Source organism: Aquarana catesbeiana, linkage group LG04, assembly GCF_042186555.1.
Source record: "Aquarana catesbeiana isolate 2022-GZ linkage group LG04, ASM4218655v1, whole genome shotgun sequence".
Taxonomy (NCBI): domain Eukaryota; kingdom Metazoa; phylum Chordata; class Amphibia; order Anura; family Ranidae; genus Aquarana; species Aquarana catesbeiana.
Window position 1 is genome coordinate 353,302,291 of NC_133327.1, and position 17,584 is coordinate 353,319,874.

The 17,584-nt window shown below is 40.4% G+C and overlaps 1 protein-coding gene across 2 annotated transcripts in view; it reads right to left on the reverse strand.

Annotated features, from left to right (window-relative positions):
• ASCC3 (activating signal cointegrator 1 complex subunit 3) overlaps nt 1-17,584 on the reverse strand; it is a 1,208,179-nt gene that overhangs the window by 163,450 nt on the left and 1,027,145 nt on the right. For both annotated transcript variants that reach the window (XM_073626995.1, XM_073626996.1), the window contains exons 31-34: nt 15,600-15,737; nt 15,387-15,507; nt 11,875-12,007; nt 11,487-11,612 (exon numbers count right to left, since the gene is read on the reverse strand). In XM_073626995.1, the coding sequence (XP_073483096.1) occupies nt 11,487-11,612; nt 11,875-12,007; nt 15,387-15,507; nt 15,600-15,737 (518 nt within the window). The remainder of the gene's footprint in view (nt 1-11,486; nt 11,613-11,874; nt 12,008-15,386; nt 15,508-15,599; nt 15,738-17,584) is intronic.

Here is a 17,584-nt window from a genome sequence, read left to right on the forward strand (position 1 = left end):
GCTTTACATTGGTAGCCAATGGCTGACTTGTGCTGTTGGATTGATAGTTAGAGGAAGATGGTTAGTGGGAGAAGGATCCCGCTGCACTGATGGTCAGTGTAGTCCTCCTTTCACTGAAGGCTAGCAGGTAAAGTGCCCTCTTCTTCCAGTGAGAATACTACCCCCCCACATTTAAAAAAAGATGTTAGTGGTTACTTACCTGAAAGATGAAAGGAGAGACTTCATTAGTCCCATGCTAATGAATGATAATGGATGAGAAAGGCTGATCTGACAGTAAAGTAGAATTAAATTACTTGATGTGAACACAGATCTGCTTTAGGCTAGGTTCACACTGCTGCAGTGCGAATTTAGCGTGATTTTGATCCGATTGCCTTGCGAATTTGCATTGCGAATTCTTTATGTGTTCTTGCGATTCTACTGCAAATTTTGCAATCTATGGAGCTGAATTTGCATGGCACACGGATCAAACTCGGACAGGACCCTTTTTTTACGCAGGTTAGATTCGCAACGCATTGATGTGAACGGCACTCATGGAAAACGATGTTATTAAAATGACTTGCGAATTTGAGCGATCGCAGTGGCTCAAATTCGCAATAAAATTCGCAGCAGTGTGAACCTAGCCTTAAAGTGAACCTGTGCTTTGCCAAAGAAAGACAAGAGGTTTACTTAGCTGATACTCCCCTAGATATTGCTACTTCACCGTTTAGCTGCTTAAAAAAAAAAAAAAAGAAAAGAAAGTACCCTAGGAGTATAATTCGCTCCTCTTCCTCCCACATGACAATGTTGGTGCTCAGAAAATGGTTGCATAGGCACACAGAGGCCTCAAATAGAGGCAAGAGAGAGAGCAAATGTATAAAAAAAAATACATTCAAATAAAGAAATAGACTTGAACTGAATGACATTAAGGTTTGCTGAAGCACTGTGCATCACAAACACTTTTTTTTCTTTTTAATAAAACTGTTTTTTATTATTTTTCCTATTCTTTGTTGCCTCTCAGTGCTGCTGATCCCCTGTATTCCCTCCACAGCCATGTCATGTCTACATGCATGAACTCCAACAAGACTGCATGCTGTTTTTCAGGACAGGTTTCCTGATGGTGGCAACAGTGGTCATGTCTGCATCATGTGTGTTGGAACAGACTAATCTGACTATATTACCAATGTTTTGGACCAGGATGGCGATGTGGACATTACGTATCTTGAATTTTAGCAAGGGATTTGATACAGTTCCACAGAATGATCTAATACAAAAGTTGTACAAGCTAGGCATTAATCCTTGGGTGGGTCAGGGGATATGCAGTTGGCTAATGGATAGATACCAGAGTGTGGTTGTAAATGGGGTTCATTCAGAACAAAGGGCAGTCATTAGTGGTGTACCACAAGGCTCTGTACTGGGTCCTGTTCTATGTAATATAAATGTAAGTGATATAACTAAAGCAAGGTATGCCTTTTTGCTGATGATACAAAGGTGTGTAATAGGGCTGATATCCCTGGAGGTGTCTATAACATGGAATGTGATTTGACATTGCTGGAAGATTGGTCAAAGCAGTAGAGACTACAGTTCAATTTTTCCAAATGTAAAATAATGCACCTAGGGAAAAAGAATCCCTTGAGAGAGTACAACATTGAGGTTACAGTGTTGGCCAGCACTACAGAAGAAAACGATTTGGGAGTGCTTATTTCAGATGATTGCAAAATGAGCAATCAGTGTGGCCAGGCAGTTGGAAAAGCAAATAAAATTCTAGGATGCATCACTAGAGGGATCACCTGCAGGAGGAAAGAGGCTCTGATTCCCCTATATAGATCTTTAGTCAAACCTCATTTAGAATACTGTGTCCAGTTCTGGAGACCTCACTTACAGAAAGATATTGATAAGACAGAACGAGTCCAAAGACGGGTAACAAAAATGTTGAAAGGTTTGGGGGATAAAACATATCAGTAGAGACTTCGGTAACTTAACCACTTGCCGACCGGCTAACGCCGAAATATGTCGGCAAAATGGCACGGGTGCACAAAACAACATATGGGTACATTGTCCCCTTTAAGAGCCCCCAAATGCGCGCACCTGCTGCATGTCGGGGGACCCAATGCACGTGGCCGGCGGGCATGGTCGCCGCTGGCCTCCCATGATTGCGGGCACGAGAGCCAGAATGGGGATTTGTGTGTGTAAACACAAATCCCTGTTCTGTCTGGGGAGAGGAGACATATCATTTGTTCCTAGTAAGTAGCAACAGCGATATGTCTCCTCCCCCAGTCAATCCCATCCCCTTATGGGAAAAATGGCATACATTTTTCCCATAGTTTGTAGATGCTATAACTTTTGCTCAAACCAATCAATATACGCTTATTGCAATTTTTGTACCAAAAATATGTAGAAGAATATATACTGACCTAAACTGATGAATAAATTTGTTTTTTAAAAACATTTTTGGAGATATTTATTATAGCAAAAAGTAAAAAATATTGCTTTTTTTTTCAAAATTGTCGCTCTTTTTTTGTTTATAGCGCAAAAAATAAAAACCGCAGAGGTGATCAAATACCACCAAAAGAAAGCTCTATTTGTGGGAAAAAATGATTCAATTTTCATTGGGTACAGCATTGCATGACCGCGCAATTACCAGCTAAAGTGTCACAGTGCCAAATTGTAAAAAGTGCTCTGGTTAGGAAGGGGGTAAAATCTTCCGGGGCTGAAGTGGTTAATATGTACAGTTTAGAGGGAAGAAGGGAAAGGGGAGACATGATTGAAACCTTTAAATACATCAAGGGGATGAATAAGGTTAAGGACGACAGTTTTTTCAATATGAAACCAAAATCAAGAACATGGGGACATGACCTCAAACTAATTAGAGGAAAGTTAAAAACTAATTTTAGAAAGTATTATTTTACTGAAAGGATAGTTGATACTTGGAATAAAGTTCCAGCAAAGGTAGTGAGATGGTCAACAGTAAATGGCTTCAAACATGCTTGGGACAAACATACATGTATACTCAGACAAAAAGTTAACGAAAAAAAACTAAAACAAAAAAATGTAAAAATTTTTTTTTAAAAAATGGGCAGACTCGATTGACTACTGTATTTTTCTGTTGTCACTTTTCTATGGAACAGCCTCCTATAACAGGAAGTGCCTGAACAAGTACCTACATGGTGGGGTGTGTTTTTTTTTACTGAAAGCTGCAGGTTTAAAAATATTGAACATGACTTTTGAAATGACATTAACATGTTAAAGCTTATATGAAATTTTAGTAATTGAGTTTACACAAACTTCAAGTTTAACACTGCTTTGTTAATTCGCTGAAACACACTATAGTTTTCCTATATTGAAAGGCATGAGTGCAAATATGCAGGGAAACAAGCAAACTTTTCGAGGCAAGACAATCATGTGGAGACATAATTTAATCACTGTAGCAAAGCCTACAGTGTGCCTCATTAGCAGCTTATTCAGCAGGCAGCTCTTTAACATTCCAGAGGATAATGCCACCTGCCAGCAGCCACACCCTCCAAATCAGAAGCTCAATTACTCACTTGAACTATAGTCATTAGAATGCATTTCACAGGCAACAGCACACTGTGACTTAATAAAACAGTTAAAACAAATAGGTATACGGGACATACAGGTTTCACTGAATATTGCATATATCCTTTTATTATAAATACACCTACGCCAGATTTGTAACATGCCAGGGGCCCTTTAACAACCTTTGCAGATGCATGCTGTTACTTTTTTTTAACTCTCATTTATAATATGCATAACATGGACATTTTCTACAGGAAAGTGGATTTTGTCTCTTGCCAAAGAGATAAGCAGATTAACGGTTAAACCTAGCATGCATTAACATCCTCCCAGGCAACTACCCATGTCAGGAGGCCATATACTAAAGTTTTTTAATTCCATGCAGCTCCAATCCCCGGAGGTCATTCTGATCACTGCTGTTGAAGAACCAGAAGACTTTACTGGTTACCAATCCAGGTATAAATAACTCGAATTGATGTATATTGCTGTTACTATTATAACTATTATGACAGTGCAGTCAAAGGCGGGAAACAAGCCAAGGTACTGTGAATGTGTTTTCATGTGCAAATGTCATCTTCTGTAATTCATGCATCAGTGAGTTGAGTAACTGAAAAACTTCCAGACCACTTTACCCCTGACAACTCTCCTAATTGCCCACCTTAGACGGCTTTAACACTGAGCCGCGGGTGGGGGGGTGTCGTGTCGGCGCTAAAGCAGCGTTATCTTTAGCGCCACTTTACCGTTGTTTTAGTGGCGCTATTCGGCCGCTAGCAGGACGGTTTTAACCCCCCGTTAGCAGCCGAAAAGTGGTTAAATCCGCCCGCAAAGTGCCGCCGGAGCGGCGTTTTGCAGCGGTATCGCGGCGCTCCCCCATTGATTTCAATGGGGAGCAGTGGTGGAGGAGTGGTGAGTTCACCGGTCCTTCACCACTCCAAAGAAGCTGCTGGCGGGACTTTTTGTGACGCCCTGCCAGTGCACCACTCCAGTGTAAAAGGCCACGGGCTTTCACACTGGAGTGAATGGAGCCGCTTTTTTCAGGTGCTATTTTAAGCGCTGTAGTGCTTGAAAAATTCTGGCAATGTGAAAGGGGTCTTAGACAAGAGAAAAACTTTCATACACCAATCTCCTCTGCTTTGAATGAGCTTTAGCATTTAGATGGCAGTAGTCATGTAACCTGAACCTGATCTGTAAGGGCTGAAAGTATATGTAAACCCTTACCTTGTAAAACAACACATTCCGTGTAAAATAGAAATGAAAAGCAAAACATTTGTGCATTGATATATAAAAAAAACTGTGGAGGTAGGGAGGGAGAGTCAGAACAAGTCTGATCATTGGAGGAGAGTACACTGAGCTTCCAGCATAGCTAGAGAACTGACCATGGTGTGTTCTCCTGCTTAGTGTGGTCAGGTTTTAATAGGAAAGCAGAGGGACTGGCACAGAAAGGAAGCAATACAAAGAGATCTGGATACTTTTTCATACAAGTACATGGACAGCAAGCACAGCAAATATGAAAAGTACTCTTAAAGGCAGAGGGGGTATCAAGTTTTTTAACAGATCCCTTATGGTCTACCATTACATAGAAGGTTTGTCAGCAATAATGTAGTTAAGCATATTAAAAAAGTAAAAATGTATAACAACCCCACACATACATTTTGGATACATAGAAGTAAATGCCTAATATGCAACATACACTGGGTTTTTCAATACTTTATTTTTTTTGCATTTTTTTAAACCTTTCTAAAATATCACAACGTTACATTTCATCCATTTCTATGAACCGCTGCTGAGCTGCAGTGCATCGGGATAAAATATAGAATGTCTGTATTTTACGCAAGATGCTGCAACCCACCTCAGGGCAGCATTGTGATGTGAACAGGGCATGTAACACCACTGTCTTCGATGGGATCTGGTGTTCAGTCTGCGTCTTCCTTTACTAAAACTGGAGAGTGCAAAATCTGGTGCAGATCTGCACAGAAACCAATCAGCTTCCAGTTTTTTTTTTTGTTCGGCTACTTTCACAATGGGGCGTTGGGGGCGTCGACGGCTTTACTGTCATTTTAGCGGCACTATTCGGCCGCTAGCGGAGCACTTTTAACCCCTGTTAGCGGCCAAAAAAAGGGTTAAAACTACCCGCAAATCGCCGCTGCTCATTGATTTCAATAGGCAGGGGTGCATTAGGAGTGGTGTGTACACTGCTCCTACAGCGCTGCAAAGATGCTGCTTGCAGGACTTTTTTTACCATCCTGCAAGCGCATTGCTCCAGTGTGCACTCAGGCTTTCACACTGGAGTGAGAGGAGAGGCTCTTTACAGGCGCTATTTTTAGTGCTATAGAGCCTGTAAAGCGCCTCAGTGTGAAAGCAGCCTTAAAGTTTAATTGAATAAGCTGAAGTTAAAAGCTGATTGACTACCCTGCACAGCTGCACTAGATTTTGCACTCTACAGTTTTAGTTAATCAACCCAGATGAGTCGTAAAGTACTTTATATCTTAGGCCCCTTTCACACGTGCTTTCCGATTAGGTCCGCCTGTCAGTTTTTCAGGCGGACCTGATTGGACACTCCATTCAGCCCTATGGAGCGGCGGATGTCAGCAGTGACATGTCCGCTGACACCCACTGCTATCCAATCCGATTTCTGGAAATCCAGATGGATGAAGACCCTATTTTCCATCCGTCTGGCAGATTGTATCGGATAAAAAGAGACAGGCAGTCTGTTTTCATCCGATCTCCCCTAAGGAGAGGAGAGCGGGGCTCTCTCTGACAGGTCCATCTCAGCACAGTGAGCGGAGATGGACCTGTCATATGCCTGCTCAGCAGGGATAAGAGGAGCGAAGTCCAACTTTATTGTTGTATAAAAAGCAAAATGATACAGCAAATGAACACCGTGAGGAATGAGAAAAAGTCAATGCGTTTTATGCCATTTTGGACCCCTTTCACACTGGGGTGGTTTTCAGGTGCTTTAGCGCTAGAAATAGCCTCTGCTAAGCGCCTAAAAACCGCCTCCCATTCACTGCAGTGTGACTTTTCACACTCGAGTGATGCGCTTGCGGGACACGTTACCAAAAGTCCTGCAAGCAGCATCTTTGGGGCGGGTTGGGAGCGCTGTATTTAGCAATGAATGGGCAGCGCTTCCAAAGCGCCCTAAAAGCATTTTTAAAGCGCCGCAAAACAGGAGTTTTTAACCCATTTTTTGGGGTTAAAACCACTCGCTAGCAGCCGAAACACAACCACAACATATCATGTCATGATATAATGCCACAAGTGAAAAATAATAATAATATAAACATGCATACTATTTTCTCCAGTTTCTTTGATAGTTGCTGTGATCTATTGGCCTCCTGGACAGTATCAAGCTTTCTTGATGACCTCTCTACCAGGCTACCCTACTTTCCCTCTTCTGAAATTCCCACAATTATTCTCGGTAACCTCAATATCCATGGTAATATTATTACTTTTGTAACTTCTAAACTCAGTCTAAAGTCCTCTTTTTGACCAAAACAATGGATACACATGTCTATTCACTCCGATGGCAACTATGTGCTCCATGGACATGCTCACTACACACAGAATCATTCCCCGACCTATACAACCTTTGCCAGAAGGCTCAAAAAATGTAGCAGCACTCTTGAGCGTCTGTGGTGTAAGACCAATCCTAGCAAGACCTCACCCAATATAAATCTGCCCTCCAAAAATACAATTCCTGCCTTCACACTGCCAAAGAGACCTATTTTATCAAGCTCATTAACACGCTCTCACTCAGTACCTGTCAACTCATTTCTGCCTCCACTCAATCACTTTGCAGGAGATAAAAACCACTTCAAAAATAAGAGTGGTACAATTTGTGATGAAATTTCCACTGTAGAGATAACTCCCTTGCCTAACATTCCATGTTGACATGCACATTCAATAATTACCTCATTTACCCTGCTACAATGGAGAAGGTCACCAACCTAACCACCTTCCCCCTAGATCACGTTTCCTCTGAATTACTACGACCACTACGAGTGTGCTCCATCCCACACTCTCTAACTCACATCCTCAATCTCTCCCTCTCAACTGGCATCTTCCCCAACCTTCTAAAAAAGGCAATGGTTACCCCCATTCTTAAAAAGTCTTTACTGCACCCCACCAATTCTAACTACCTATGACCGATCTACTTGCTCCCTTTTACCTCAAAACTCCTTGAACACCTAATCTACAATTGCCTGAGCTACAAAATGAAATGAAAATAACCTTCTTGATCACTATCCTGTACTCTTAATCTTGGACCTCTGCTGTCTGACACAGTTGACCACCCCCTCCATCCCAAAACACTCTATTCCCTGGGTCTCTGTGACTGTACTCTTTTCTGGTTCTCATCCTACCTATCTCACCACACCTTCCATGTTTTTTTTCTGTCTGGGTGCCCCAAGGCTCCATCCTTGGACCCCTTTTCAATAAATGGCATTTGGAACGAATGTAAGGTGCAGCCGTTTCTTATTCTGGCAACCATGGGCGCTGAGTCTAACAGACTAAAGAGAAGAGGGACCCTCCAGCTTGTTATCAGCGATCAGTTAAAAAGCCTGAATCTCTGTTAGTATGGGGGTGCATTAGTGTGTATGGAATGCACAGCTTGCACATACACTGGAAAGGCATCATTAATGCTGAAAGGTTTTAGAGCAGCATCTGCTTCAATCCGGACTATATCTTTTTCAGGGAAAGCCTTGTATATATATCAACAGGCTAGCGCTAAACCGCATATTGCATCTATGACAACAGTATGGCTTTGTAGTAGAAGAGTCTGGGTGCTTAACCACTTCAATACAGGGCACTTATAGACATTCCTGCCCAAGCCAATTTTCAGCTTTCAGCGCTGTCGCAAATTGAATGACAATTACACGGTCATGCTACACTGTACAAAAAAACACATTTTTTATCATTTTGTTCTCACAAATAGAGCTTTCTTTTGCTGGTATTTGATCACCTCTGCAAATTTTATTTTTGTGCGCAACAAATAAAAAAAGACCGAAAATTTTGAAAAAGAAAATGTTTTTCTTTGTTTTTGTTGAAATTTTTTGTAAATAAGTATGTTTTCTTCTTCAATGACGGGCACTGATATGGCTGCACTGATGGGCATCGATGAGGTGGCACCAATGAGGTGGCACTGATGGGCACTGATAGGTGGCACTGGTATGCGGCACTGATGGGCACTCATAGGCGGCACTGATGGGTACTTATGGGTGGCACTGATAGGTAGCACTGATGGGCACTGATAGGTGGGCACCGGTGGGCACTGATAGGTGGCACTGATGGACACTGATGGGTGGCATTGCTGGGCATCACTAATTTTTATTGTGTCATAGAGGTGCCAGTCAGTGCCCATTTGTGGGCACTGACTGGCATATGTTGGGCATTGATTTTCACATGTGGATGGCCATGGGGGATGTACCTGGCCATCCACATGCTGGGGGCTTCCCTAGTGGTCCTAGCAGCTTCCCTGGTGGTCTAGTGTGGGCATCCGAGGGGGGCTGCGCTGATAAACAATCAGCACAGACCCCCCTGTCAGGAGAGCCGTCTGTCAGATGCGAGTGAGGAAAAGCCGATCACCGGCTCTTCCTGTTTACCTTGTGATCAGTGGTGATTGGACACGGCTGATCACATGGTAAAGAGCCTCCACCGGACAGCAATCATTCGAAAGGGGGGGGGGGGTGTTAATGTGTTAGCTGACTTAAATACCCTAACAAACTGAAGCCCAACTCCAGCTTACACTTTATAATCATAATTAATTAATCTTACTTAAAGCTGGAGGGCCTTAGCTTTTAAAAACACAGACTTTCAGGCTGGATCACCATGTAAAAACAGAAGAAAGCAAGCCTTAAAGAAGGAGACTAATATAGCCATCACATTTAAAAACTGGTAAGCTGCAATATAATAAATGTTTGCTTTTGGGTTTAATGCTGCTTTAAGTATATAACCTGTATTCTTAGCAAGCATCTCAAGGTTTAGAATTACATTTTGACAGGAGTAAAAAAAAAATCTCAACATTTAAATCCCTCTCGCCTGTACTAGATGGTCAGAAAATCAAATTGTGACTTATAAGAAAGCACTCCTATATAGACAAGACCAAAAGAATGCAAAGCAGGCTGATGGAGATACTTCTAACTGGTAATTTGCAATCCACAGTCATTTTTAAGTTCAAAAATAAACACGAACTGACAAAAATTGCCTTTCAAACCTCTCTTTAACCACTTAAAGTTGTTGTAAACCCTTACAGACCACTTTTTGCTACAGGTAAGCCTATAATAAGGCTTACCTGTAGCTACCCTGGATATCTCCAAAACCTGCACAGTTTAGGAGATATCCCCTGTATTTGCATGTGCCGACGTCTTTGGCACATGTGCACTGAGGCAATGGCACGTATGTGCCGTTTGCTTCAGTGAGTGTGCCGTTACCAGTGGCTCCCGCGTGCATGCGTGGGAGTGACGCCATTGCGGCTTTGGGCCAATCACAGCGCCGGAGCCACGATACCCGGAAGTAACCCCCAGGAGTGATGTCGCCAGCCGATGCTGTGTATGGGCGCCGCAGCAAGGGCTTCGATCTCAGGTGAGTATTACATAATGAGCTAGTATGCTATGCATACTAGCTCATTATGTCTTTGTCTTGCAGGTGTTAGTTTTCTTTTTTTTCAAAGGGGGTTTAAGGACCGGAAAGATTTGCCCCCTTAATGACCAGGCCATTTTTTGCGATATGGCACTGTGTCGCTTTAACTGACAATTGCGCGGTTGTGAGACGTTGTACCCAAACAAAATTTGTGTCTTTTTTTCACCACAGATAGAGTTTTCTTTTGGTGGTATTTGATCACCTCTGGCAGTTTTTATTTTTTGCGCTATAAACAAAAAAAAGAGCGACAATTTTGAAAAAAACAAAACAATATTTTTTACTTTTTGCTATAATAAATATCCCCACCAAAAAAACAAATTTCTTCATCAGTTTAGGCCAATATGTATTCTTCTACATATTTTTGGTAAAAAAAATAAAATAAAATCACAATAGGCGTATATTGATTGGTATGCGCAAAAGTTATAGCATCTACAAAATAGGGGATAGATTTATGGCATTTTTATTATTATTTTTTTTTACTAGTAATGGTGGTGATCTGCGATTTTTAGCTGGACTGTGACATTGCGGCAGACAGATCGGACACTTAACACTTTTTTTGGGACCAGTGACATTTATACAGCGATCAGAGCTAAAAATAGCCACTGATTACTGTATAAATCTCACTGGCAGGGAAGGGGTTAACACTAGCGGGCGTTCAAGGCATTAAGTGTTCCCTAGGGAGGTGTTTCTAACTGTGGGGGCTGTGTACTGACTAGAGGAGGAGAGAGATCACTGTTTCTGATCACTAGGAACAGCAGATCTCTCTCTACTCCCCTAACAGAATGGGGATTTGTCTGTTTACATTGACAGATCCCCGTTCTGGCTCTCTGAGGAGCGATCCCGGTTGGCTGGCGGACATCGCGGCTGCCGGCCACATGCATCCGCTGTGGCGCACGTGCACCCCCTATAGCTTGATGGCGATTTGCGCAACCGCACGGCTGGTCGGCAAGTAGTTAATGAATGTGTATGTAAGGCTAAACAAACTATCAAGTTATTTTTTTCTACCTGGGGGGATTTCCTTTTAATTCCTTTTCTGAAAATCCAAGAACTGAAAGGAAATCCGTTCAAATTGAAAAGAGAGTGATCACATGAACAGGGGTCCCCAGTAGATAATTTCCACTCACCACTTGCTCTGACAACTCAAACTTTTTGAATTTCCCCTCACTTTCTGTCTGGAGGACAATGGTCACCAGGACATATACTGTAGAGTGAAGAATCTCGCCAGTGGAAACAAAGACAGTAATAAAAACTTGACAGAGTCAAATCCTTCCCTACCCTCTCCAAAGCTAAAAAAAAATCGTCTTTACATACACTATAGCTGTCTATCCTGAATGTCTCACCTAGGGTTCATCAAGAGTCGACGGAAGAAGTAAGTCCAGGTGATGTAGTCCATAGCATCTTGCTTTGAGGAAATTGTTCCAGCAGCAATTTCAGCATTTAAGTGGTCAGATAGTACATCCAGCAAGCTTTAAAGAGTTAAGAAAATACAAAAGTCAGAATTGCATTAAATGTCTTAGAACCATGTTAGACAATCAAAGTCATATTAACTATACCAAGCCGACACCATTATTGTAATATCTTCCAGTGTGCTTTTCTGGAAGTTTAATACAGCAGAAGTAATGTGATAAGTCTAGCTGTTACAACGAGCGGGTTGTGAGAAAGCAAATGGCATCATATCTAATTTATTACCTAGACGCTTTGTCCTGTTCTATTCATTTATGCACTTACCTAGATTCAACAGGGAATGGTTCATAGAGAAATTTCTTGTAGAAATCTTTCTTTAGATCATGCACTAGGATCACAGCTTTTCCCTGGTCATCAAACTGAGGCCTTCCAGCACGACCCATCATTTGAAGAACGTCTAACAAAAGAGGAAAAATTCACTTTTATTTTGTGCTAATCATTTATGTAGTGTTGAAAGTATGCAATATACAAGAAGAAACCACATAGCATAGCTGAAAAGCTAAAATCACATTACATTTCAAACTCTGGGCAACTGTTAAATATACATTTGAACTTACTATACATTAAGTCCTCTAAACTTATCTTAACACAAACTCTAAACCTGTGCCCTTTTTTTTTTTTTCTACACCAATGATCTTTGGGCCAGGTCATTCCCGCCCCGCAGTCCACCTCTTTTTTAACATTAGATGTTCGTATAACATGGTCTGCAGCTCACTGGATTAAAAAAAAAAAGGTTCAGTGTTCGGTAGAGAACAGTTAGGAGGACAACCAAGAACATCTCTATACACAAACTGCATTAGCTGCAAAAAGATCTGTAATTCTTTGCAGACAATCTTATGTTTCAAGCATCCCTCAACAAAGCAGTCAGGACATCACTTTTTTAAACTGCAATTAAACAATTAACAAGTCTGCCCCAGACTGTGCTCTTTTCTTCTGTAAGCATGCATAAAATCCTGATGTATAAAATCAAATAGGCAAATATATTATCTATAACTTTTGTATAGTTTGTAGCCTTGAAAAAGGAAAGTTTGCTTATCACAAAAATGCTTTGGTAACTCTGTACACGACTCCTAATAAACAAATTTATTTTTCAGTATTGCCACTCTGCACCTGCACTATATTAAATTGTTGAATGACAGTACTGTGAAAAGCAGTAGAGCTTTGACCCTCCCTGTCAGTGTGAATAGTACTGTGAGTGGGATTTCAAGAGGATGAGTATCAGGCATCTATACCAGTTCTATATACAATGCTTTTAATGGATTTATTGAATACATTCCTAGATTAAACAGTGTTATTTTATATTTACTGTACATTGAGTTCAAAAATTTACATGTAGCTCTTGGAAACTGAAAAGTTAAATCATAGTCCAGGGAAATAAAACCACAAAAAAAACCTTTGCCTAATCTATAAAAAAGTACATTTCATTGTTTCTTGTCATTGCAAGACAAGGTTATTATTTGTTTACATAAACTATACTTGTACCATTCATTCATGTTAAAGACTGAAACAAAAAAAAAAAAAAAACTATTTATGCATAATACATGTGAATATCCATCAGACCCAATACTTGCAGATATGTCATTATAAGAATGAGTTCAAGTTCAAACTCTTGCTGTTCAAAGATTGCAAACAATTCAAACAAAAAGGCCAAATTTGTCCCTCTTGCTTGTGTAAAACTCAGGCTGCTATTGAAGGGAGTTATTTAGCGTAGTGGTGGTATTATCACCACCACTAAATTACAACTTCCTACTGTGCAAACCCTTCAGAGGTAGCTGCCTGCTGGCTTGTTTCAGATTGTAAACCAGCTGGTGGGCAGCTATCCCCCCTTCTGTCCATTATGAATGCTGCTGCCAGGCTCATCCACCTTACCAACCGTTCAGTGTCTGCTATTCCTCTCTGTCAATCCCTCCACTGGCTTCCGCTCACCCAACAAATTCAATTAAAATACTAGCAATAACTTACAAAGCCATCCACAACTCTGCCCCCAGCTACATCACTAACCTAATCTCAAAATACCAATCTAATCGTTCTCTTCGTTCCTCCCAAGACCTCCTGCTCTCTAGCTCCTTCTTAACCTCCTCCCATGCTTGCCTCCAGGACTTCTCCTGAGCCTCACCTATGCTATGGAATGCTCTACCCCAATCTGTCCGACTATCTCCTACTATGTTTGCTTTTAGACGATCCCTGAAAACCCTCCTCTTCAGAGAAGCCTATTCTGCCCCTTCCTAGCAACTGTACTTTCATTTTCGCAATCAGCTATTACCTAATGTATCACTTGACCCTCCCTCCTAGATTCTAAGCTCTAACGAGCAGGGCTCTCTGATTCCTCCTGTATTGAATAATTTTTTAACCAGTACCCCAACCAAAGATTTAATTTGCAACAGTGTATCGATAGGAGCAAATCTTCTTAGGACATTCTTTTTTTGGACATCATGGACAGGTTTTTAAATTGTGGGTATATTTATTTACTACATAACATTTTTTTGTGAATGAGTAACCAGGAGTAGGTACCTCTTAGTCATGTGGAAGTCTCAATATTTGGGGACCCCCCTATTCTAAAGGGGGCTTTTAGATTCTTTTCCCCTTCAAACCTCAACCATCACCAGGCCACAGATGTGGGAAGAGACCTTTACTTTCATGAACATGAGGACAAGGTGCTTTACCAGGGTGACCACCCTGGCAATGTACCATTGCCTATGTTAAGGACATGTGGCCTGGTATGATTTAGGAAGTGCAGGTTTAGGATGGGAATAACAGGTGTCGGTGGCAAGATAGCAGAAAGATAAGCCACTGTGGTTAGATAAAAAAAAAACGTTGACACATGATCTGTGCTTCATCTGCTTGATTGGGGGTCAAACAGTGGTCTATCCATAAGAGAGGACCCATCACTTCCATTATGCTATCACTAAGTGGGCTTGTTATTCCCCTATGTGATAGCATTTTTTAACTTTTGTAAAAGTTTCAAAATGAAAGTAATTAAATTGATATATTATAAATAAAATATTTTTCCCTTGCCTCCATATGCACGCACATACACAGGTGACTATGTGTGGAAATGACAACTGCACCTAGCATGGGACATATCACAGCAAACGGAGTGAGAGCAATAATTCTAGGTCTATGATTAACATAAAATTGTGCTGTAAAGGCTATTAATGCATCGGCTATAAACAATTTTGGGTTCCGTATTTTTTGCCATATCATGGGTTCACACAATTTCTGCAAAAATAAACAGGACATTATTTTAGTTTTTTCTTTTTCAAAAAAATATTTCTTTTGATAAATATTTTGTCAAATATGGTGCAACATAGAAAATTGCAACTACTATTTTGTTATTCTATAGGGGATTTGCTTTTGTAACATACAGAATTGTTTGGGAGTTTACAGTAATTTTTTAGCCAAAAATTCTGAAAGATTTAATGTGTGCAAAAAATGAAAAAATTGCTCCGCTTAATTAAAAATTGAGTTTGCCAGGATTTGTTTTTATTTTCTTCTACCAATGTGTGCACTGTTAGCATTTATTTATATTTTCACTTGCATTTCACTTCCATTTCTTCCTAAAACAGACATTATTTATCAGCAAAACAGGGCACAGTCTAGTGAAACAAAATGCATATTTTTCAGGATCCAGGTCTGGTTACTGCTCCATGCTGATGATCATTTTACAACTGCATATACTGTATGTTTAATACATGGGAAACACTGTAATCAGTGAAGTAAAATCTAAAAGCTGAACACTGATTTGCATAGGATATAAACTGGTTTCCTCAAATTACCTGTGATTGGGTAATCTACATATCGCCTAGTTTTTCCATCATAAAATTCAGTCCCTTTGACAATTACCAGGTGAGCTGGGAAATTCACACCCCAAGCCAGTGTGCTGGTTGCAATAAGAACCTAATGTATTTAGAAAGTAAAAGAAAATAGATTAAAACCAATGACAACTACAGGTTAAACAGACTATCTTTTGTTTTTTAAAGATGCTATACCTGTATCTTGCAGTTCACAAAAAGCTCTTCAACTGTCTTGCGATCTCTTTCATGCAGCCCTGCATGGTGCATTCCAATTCCAAAGGCAAGTGTGAGCTTCAGGTTGGAATCCCTTACAGTTGCAATGATGTCATCCATCTGAATAAAAAATCAAGATCAAAGTGATTCCTTACTTCAACTATACATCATATAAAACAAGTATGACAAATATATAGTAAAAAGGGTTATTGTGCGAGTACAAATATTTTACATCTTCATTATAATTGTCTTATTATGCAATTTTGCTTGCCAAAATGCACAATGAATATGCTTGCTTCCCAATATTGAGATTACATTTCCCATCACCAATGGCCCTGTACACTTACTGACAAGAAAACATTGACAAGTCTATGAAGAGTCTAGACTCTGCTGCATTCACCATAACATTCCTGTGTTTCACTTGTCTATGTTGCTTTGAAAATATGGTGATGTGTTCAACTGGGGTTCCAAGGTCCAGACACATGCCAAATCCCATGTAACTTGAGAAAGTGGTTCTTACACATGTTCAAATATGTTTCTCTGGTAAAAAATCTGTGTGTTTATGTTGCCTTCTCTACTGACATTCTGGATCTGCCTGACCACTATACAGCTCATAGTATGCCTCTGTTTAGTTGAGTGGATTGGAGAGTAAGATCTGATGTATGCACCTGAATGTATAATGTGAAATATATGCCATTTGCAAATATATATGAAATTATTTGAAGTGCCATGTGCTTGGTGTGCTACCTGTTGTTTATATTTTCATACTGTATTATATTTTGGTTTTGTATGGAAACTTGATCACCTGTATTTCCCAAACTTTATGTGAACAAATTATGCTTATGCGGGTAGCATTACTAAATACTTTCAAAAGAAAGTTTTCCATGAAAAATGGAAGGCGGGTAGGATATAATGTAATATATTTAGGACCAAAAAGGTAAGGCCTTACAAGGCCCTGCAAACTACATCCTAAGATGTGTCAGGGGTGTAGTAGCCACAGAACAGTCTGCCTGACCATTTATAAAAAAACTTGATTCTAGCAATCATGAAAATGAGCCTCCTCACAGGAGCTAGGAGCAGATATCCATGTAATAGTATGTCAACAATTAACTTGCTCAAGGGTAGGGTGAGGCTCTACAGTATCTTCCAACAGCTAGATCTCATCAAGGCCTCCAGACTTGCACTATCCCATGAAAGGGAAGCCTACAGCAGGGTAACAAAACATCATGTCTACAGACATTACAGGGAATCATAGGACTTGCGACATGACTACCACTTGCTAAAGTGGGAAACATCAGACACACAGATCTAGACACAATAGTCTAGTCTGGAAAGAATATGCTGGATGTCTCTGTAGGAAATGATCTTGCAGCCTCCCAAACAGAGGTCAATTAAAAAAGTGACCAACAGAGAGATTTTAAATACTGGTGGTTTTTGTGCTGTGGTATGCAGCTCCTTCTACTATCAAGGCTTTGATCCTGTAATGCTTGGGGAAGGATTTGTAAATCGTGAGTTTTATGATTAACTTTTTAGTAAAATCACTGTTACACTATGAAAGATCCTCTCTTCTGTTATATATCTGATGTTGCTTGAAGTATACGGAGAGTGCTAGGAGAAGTATCCACCAGACCCATGTTGAACAGATGGAGGCTATCGTTAACCTGAAAAAAGGCATATATTGATTTCTTACTAAACCAAGAGGTCATAGCAATTCAGTAAGTTATCTTTCTCAAGCAGTGAGTAAAGTATGTTTATATTGCACAGATTTGAACCGCCGGAGTTGGTTTATATGCAATGGATGGTATGTAGATAATACTTATATAATGTTATTTTTTTAGGCTTTTTTCACTATACAGTATACATATTCATTAAATATTACCATACTGGGAAATTACACAACAGCTGTGGATTGAGGTTGTAGGTTTTGCATTGTTTTTGTGTAGCACTGTATTTTTATGGTTTGCTGG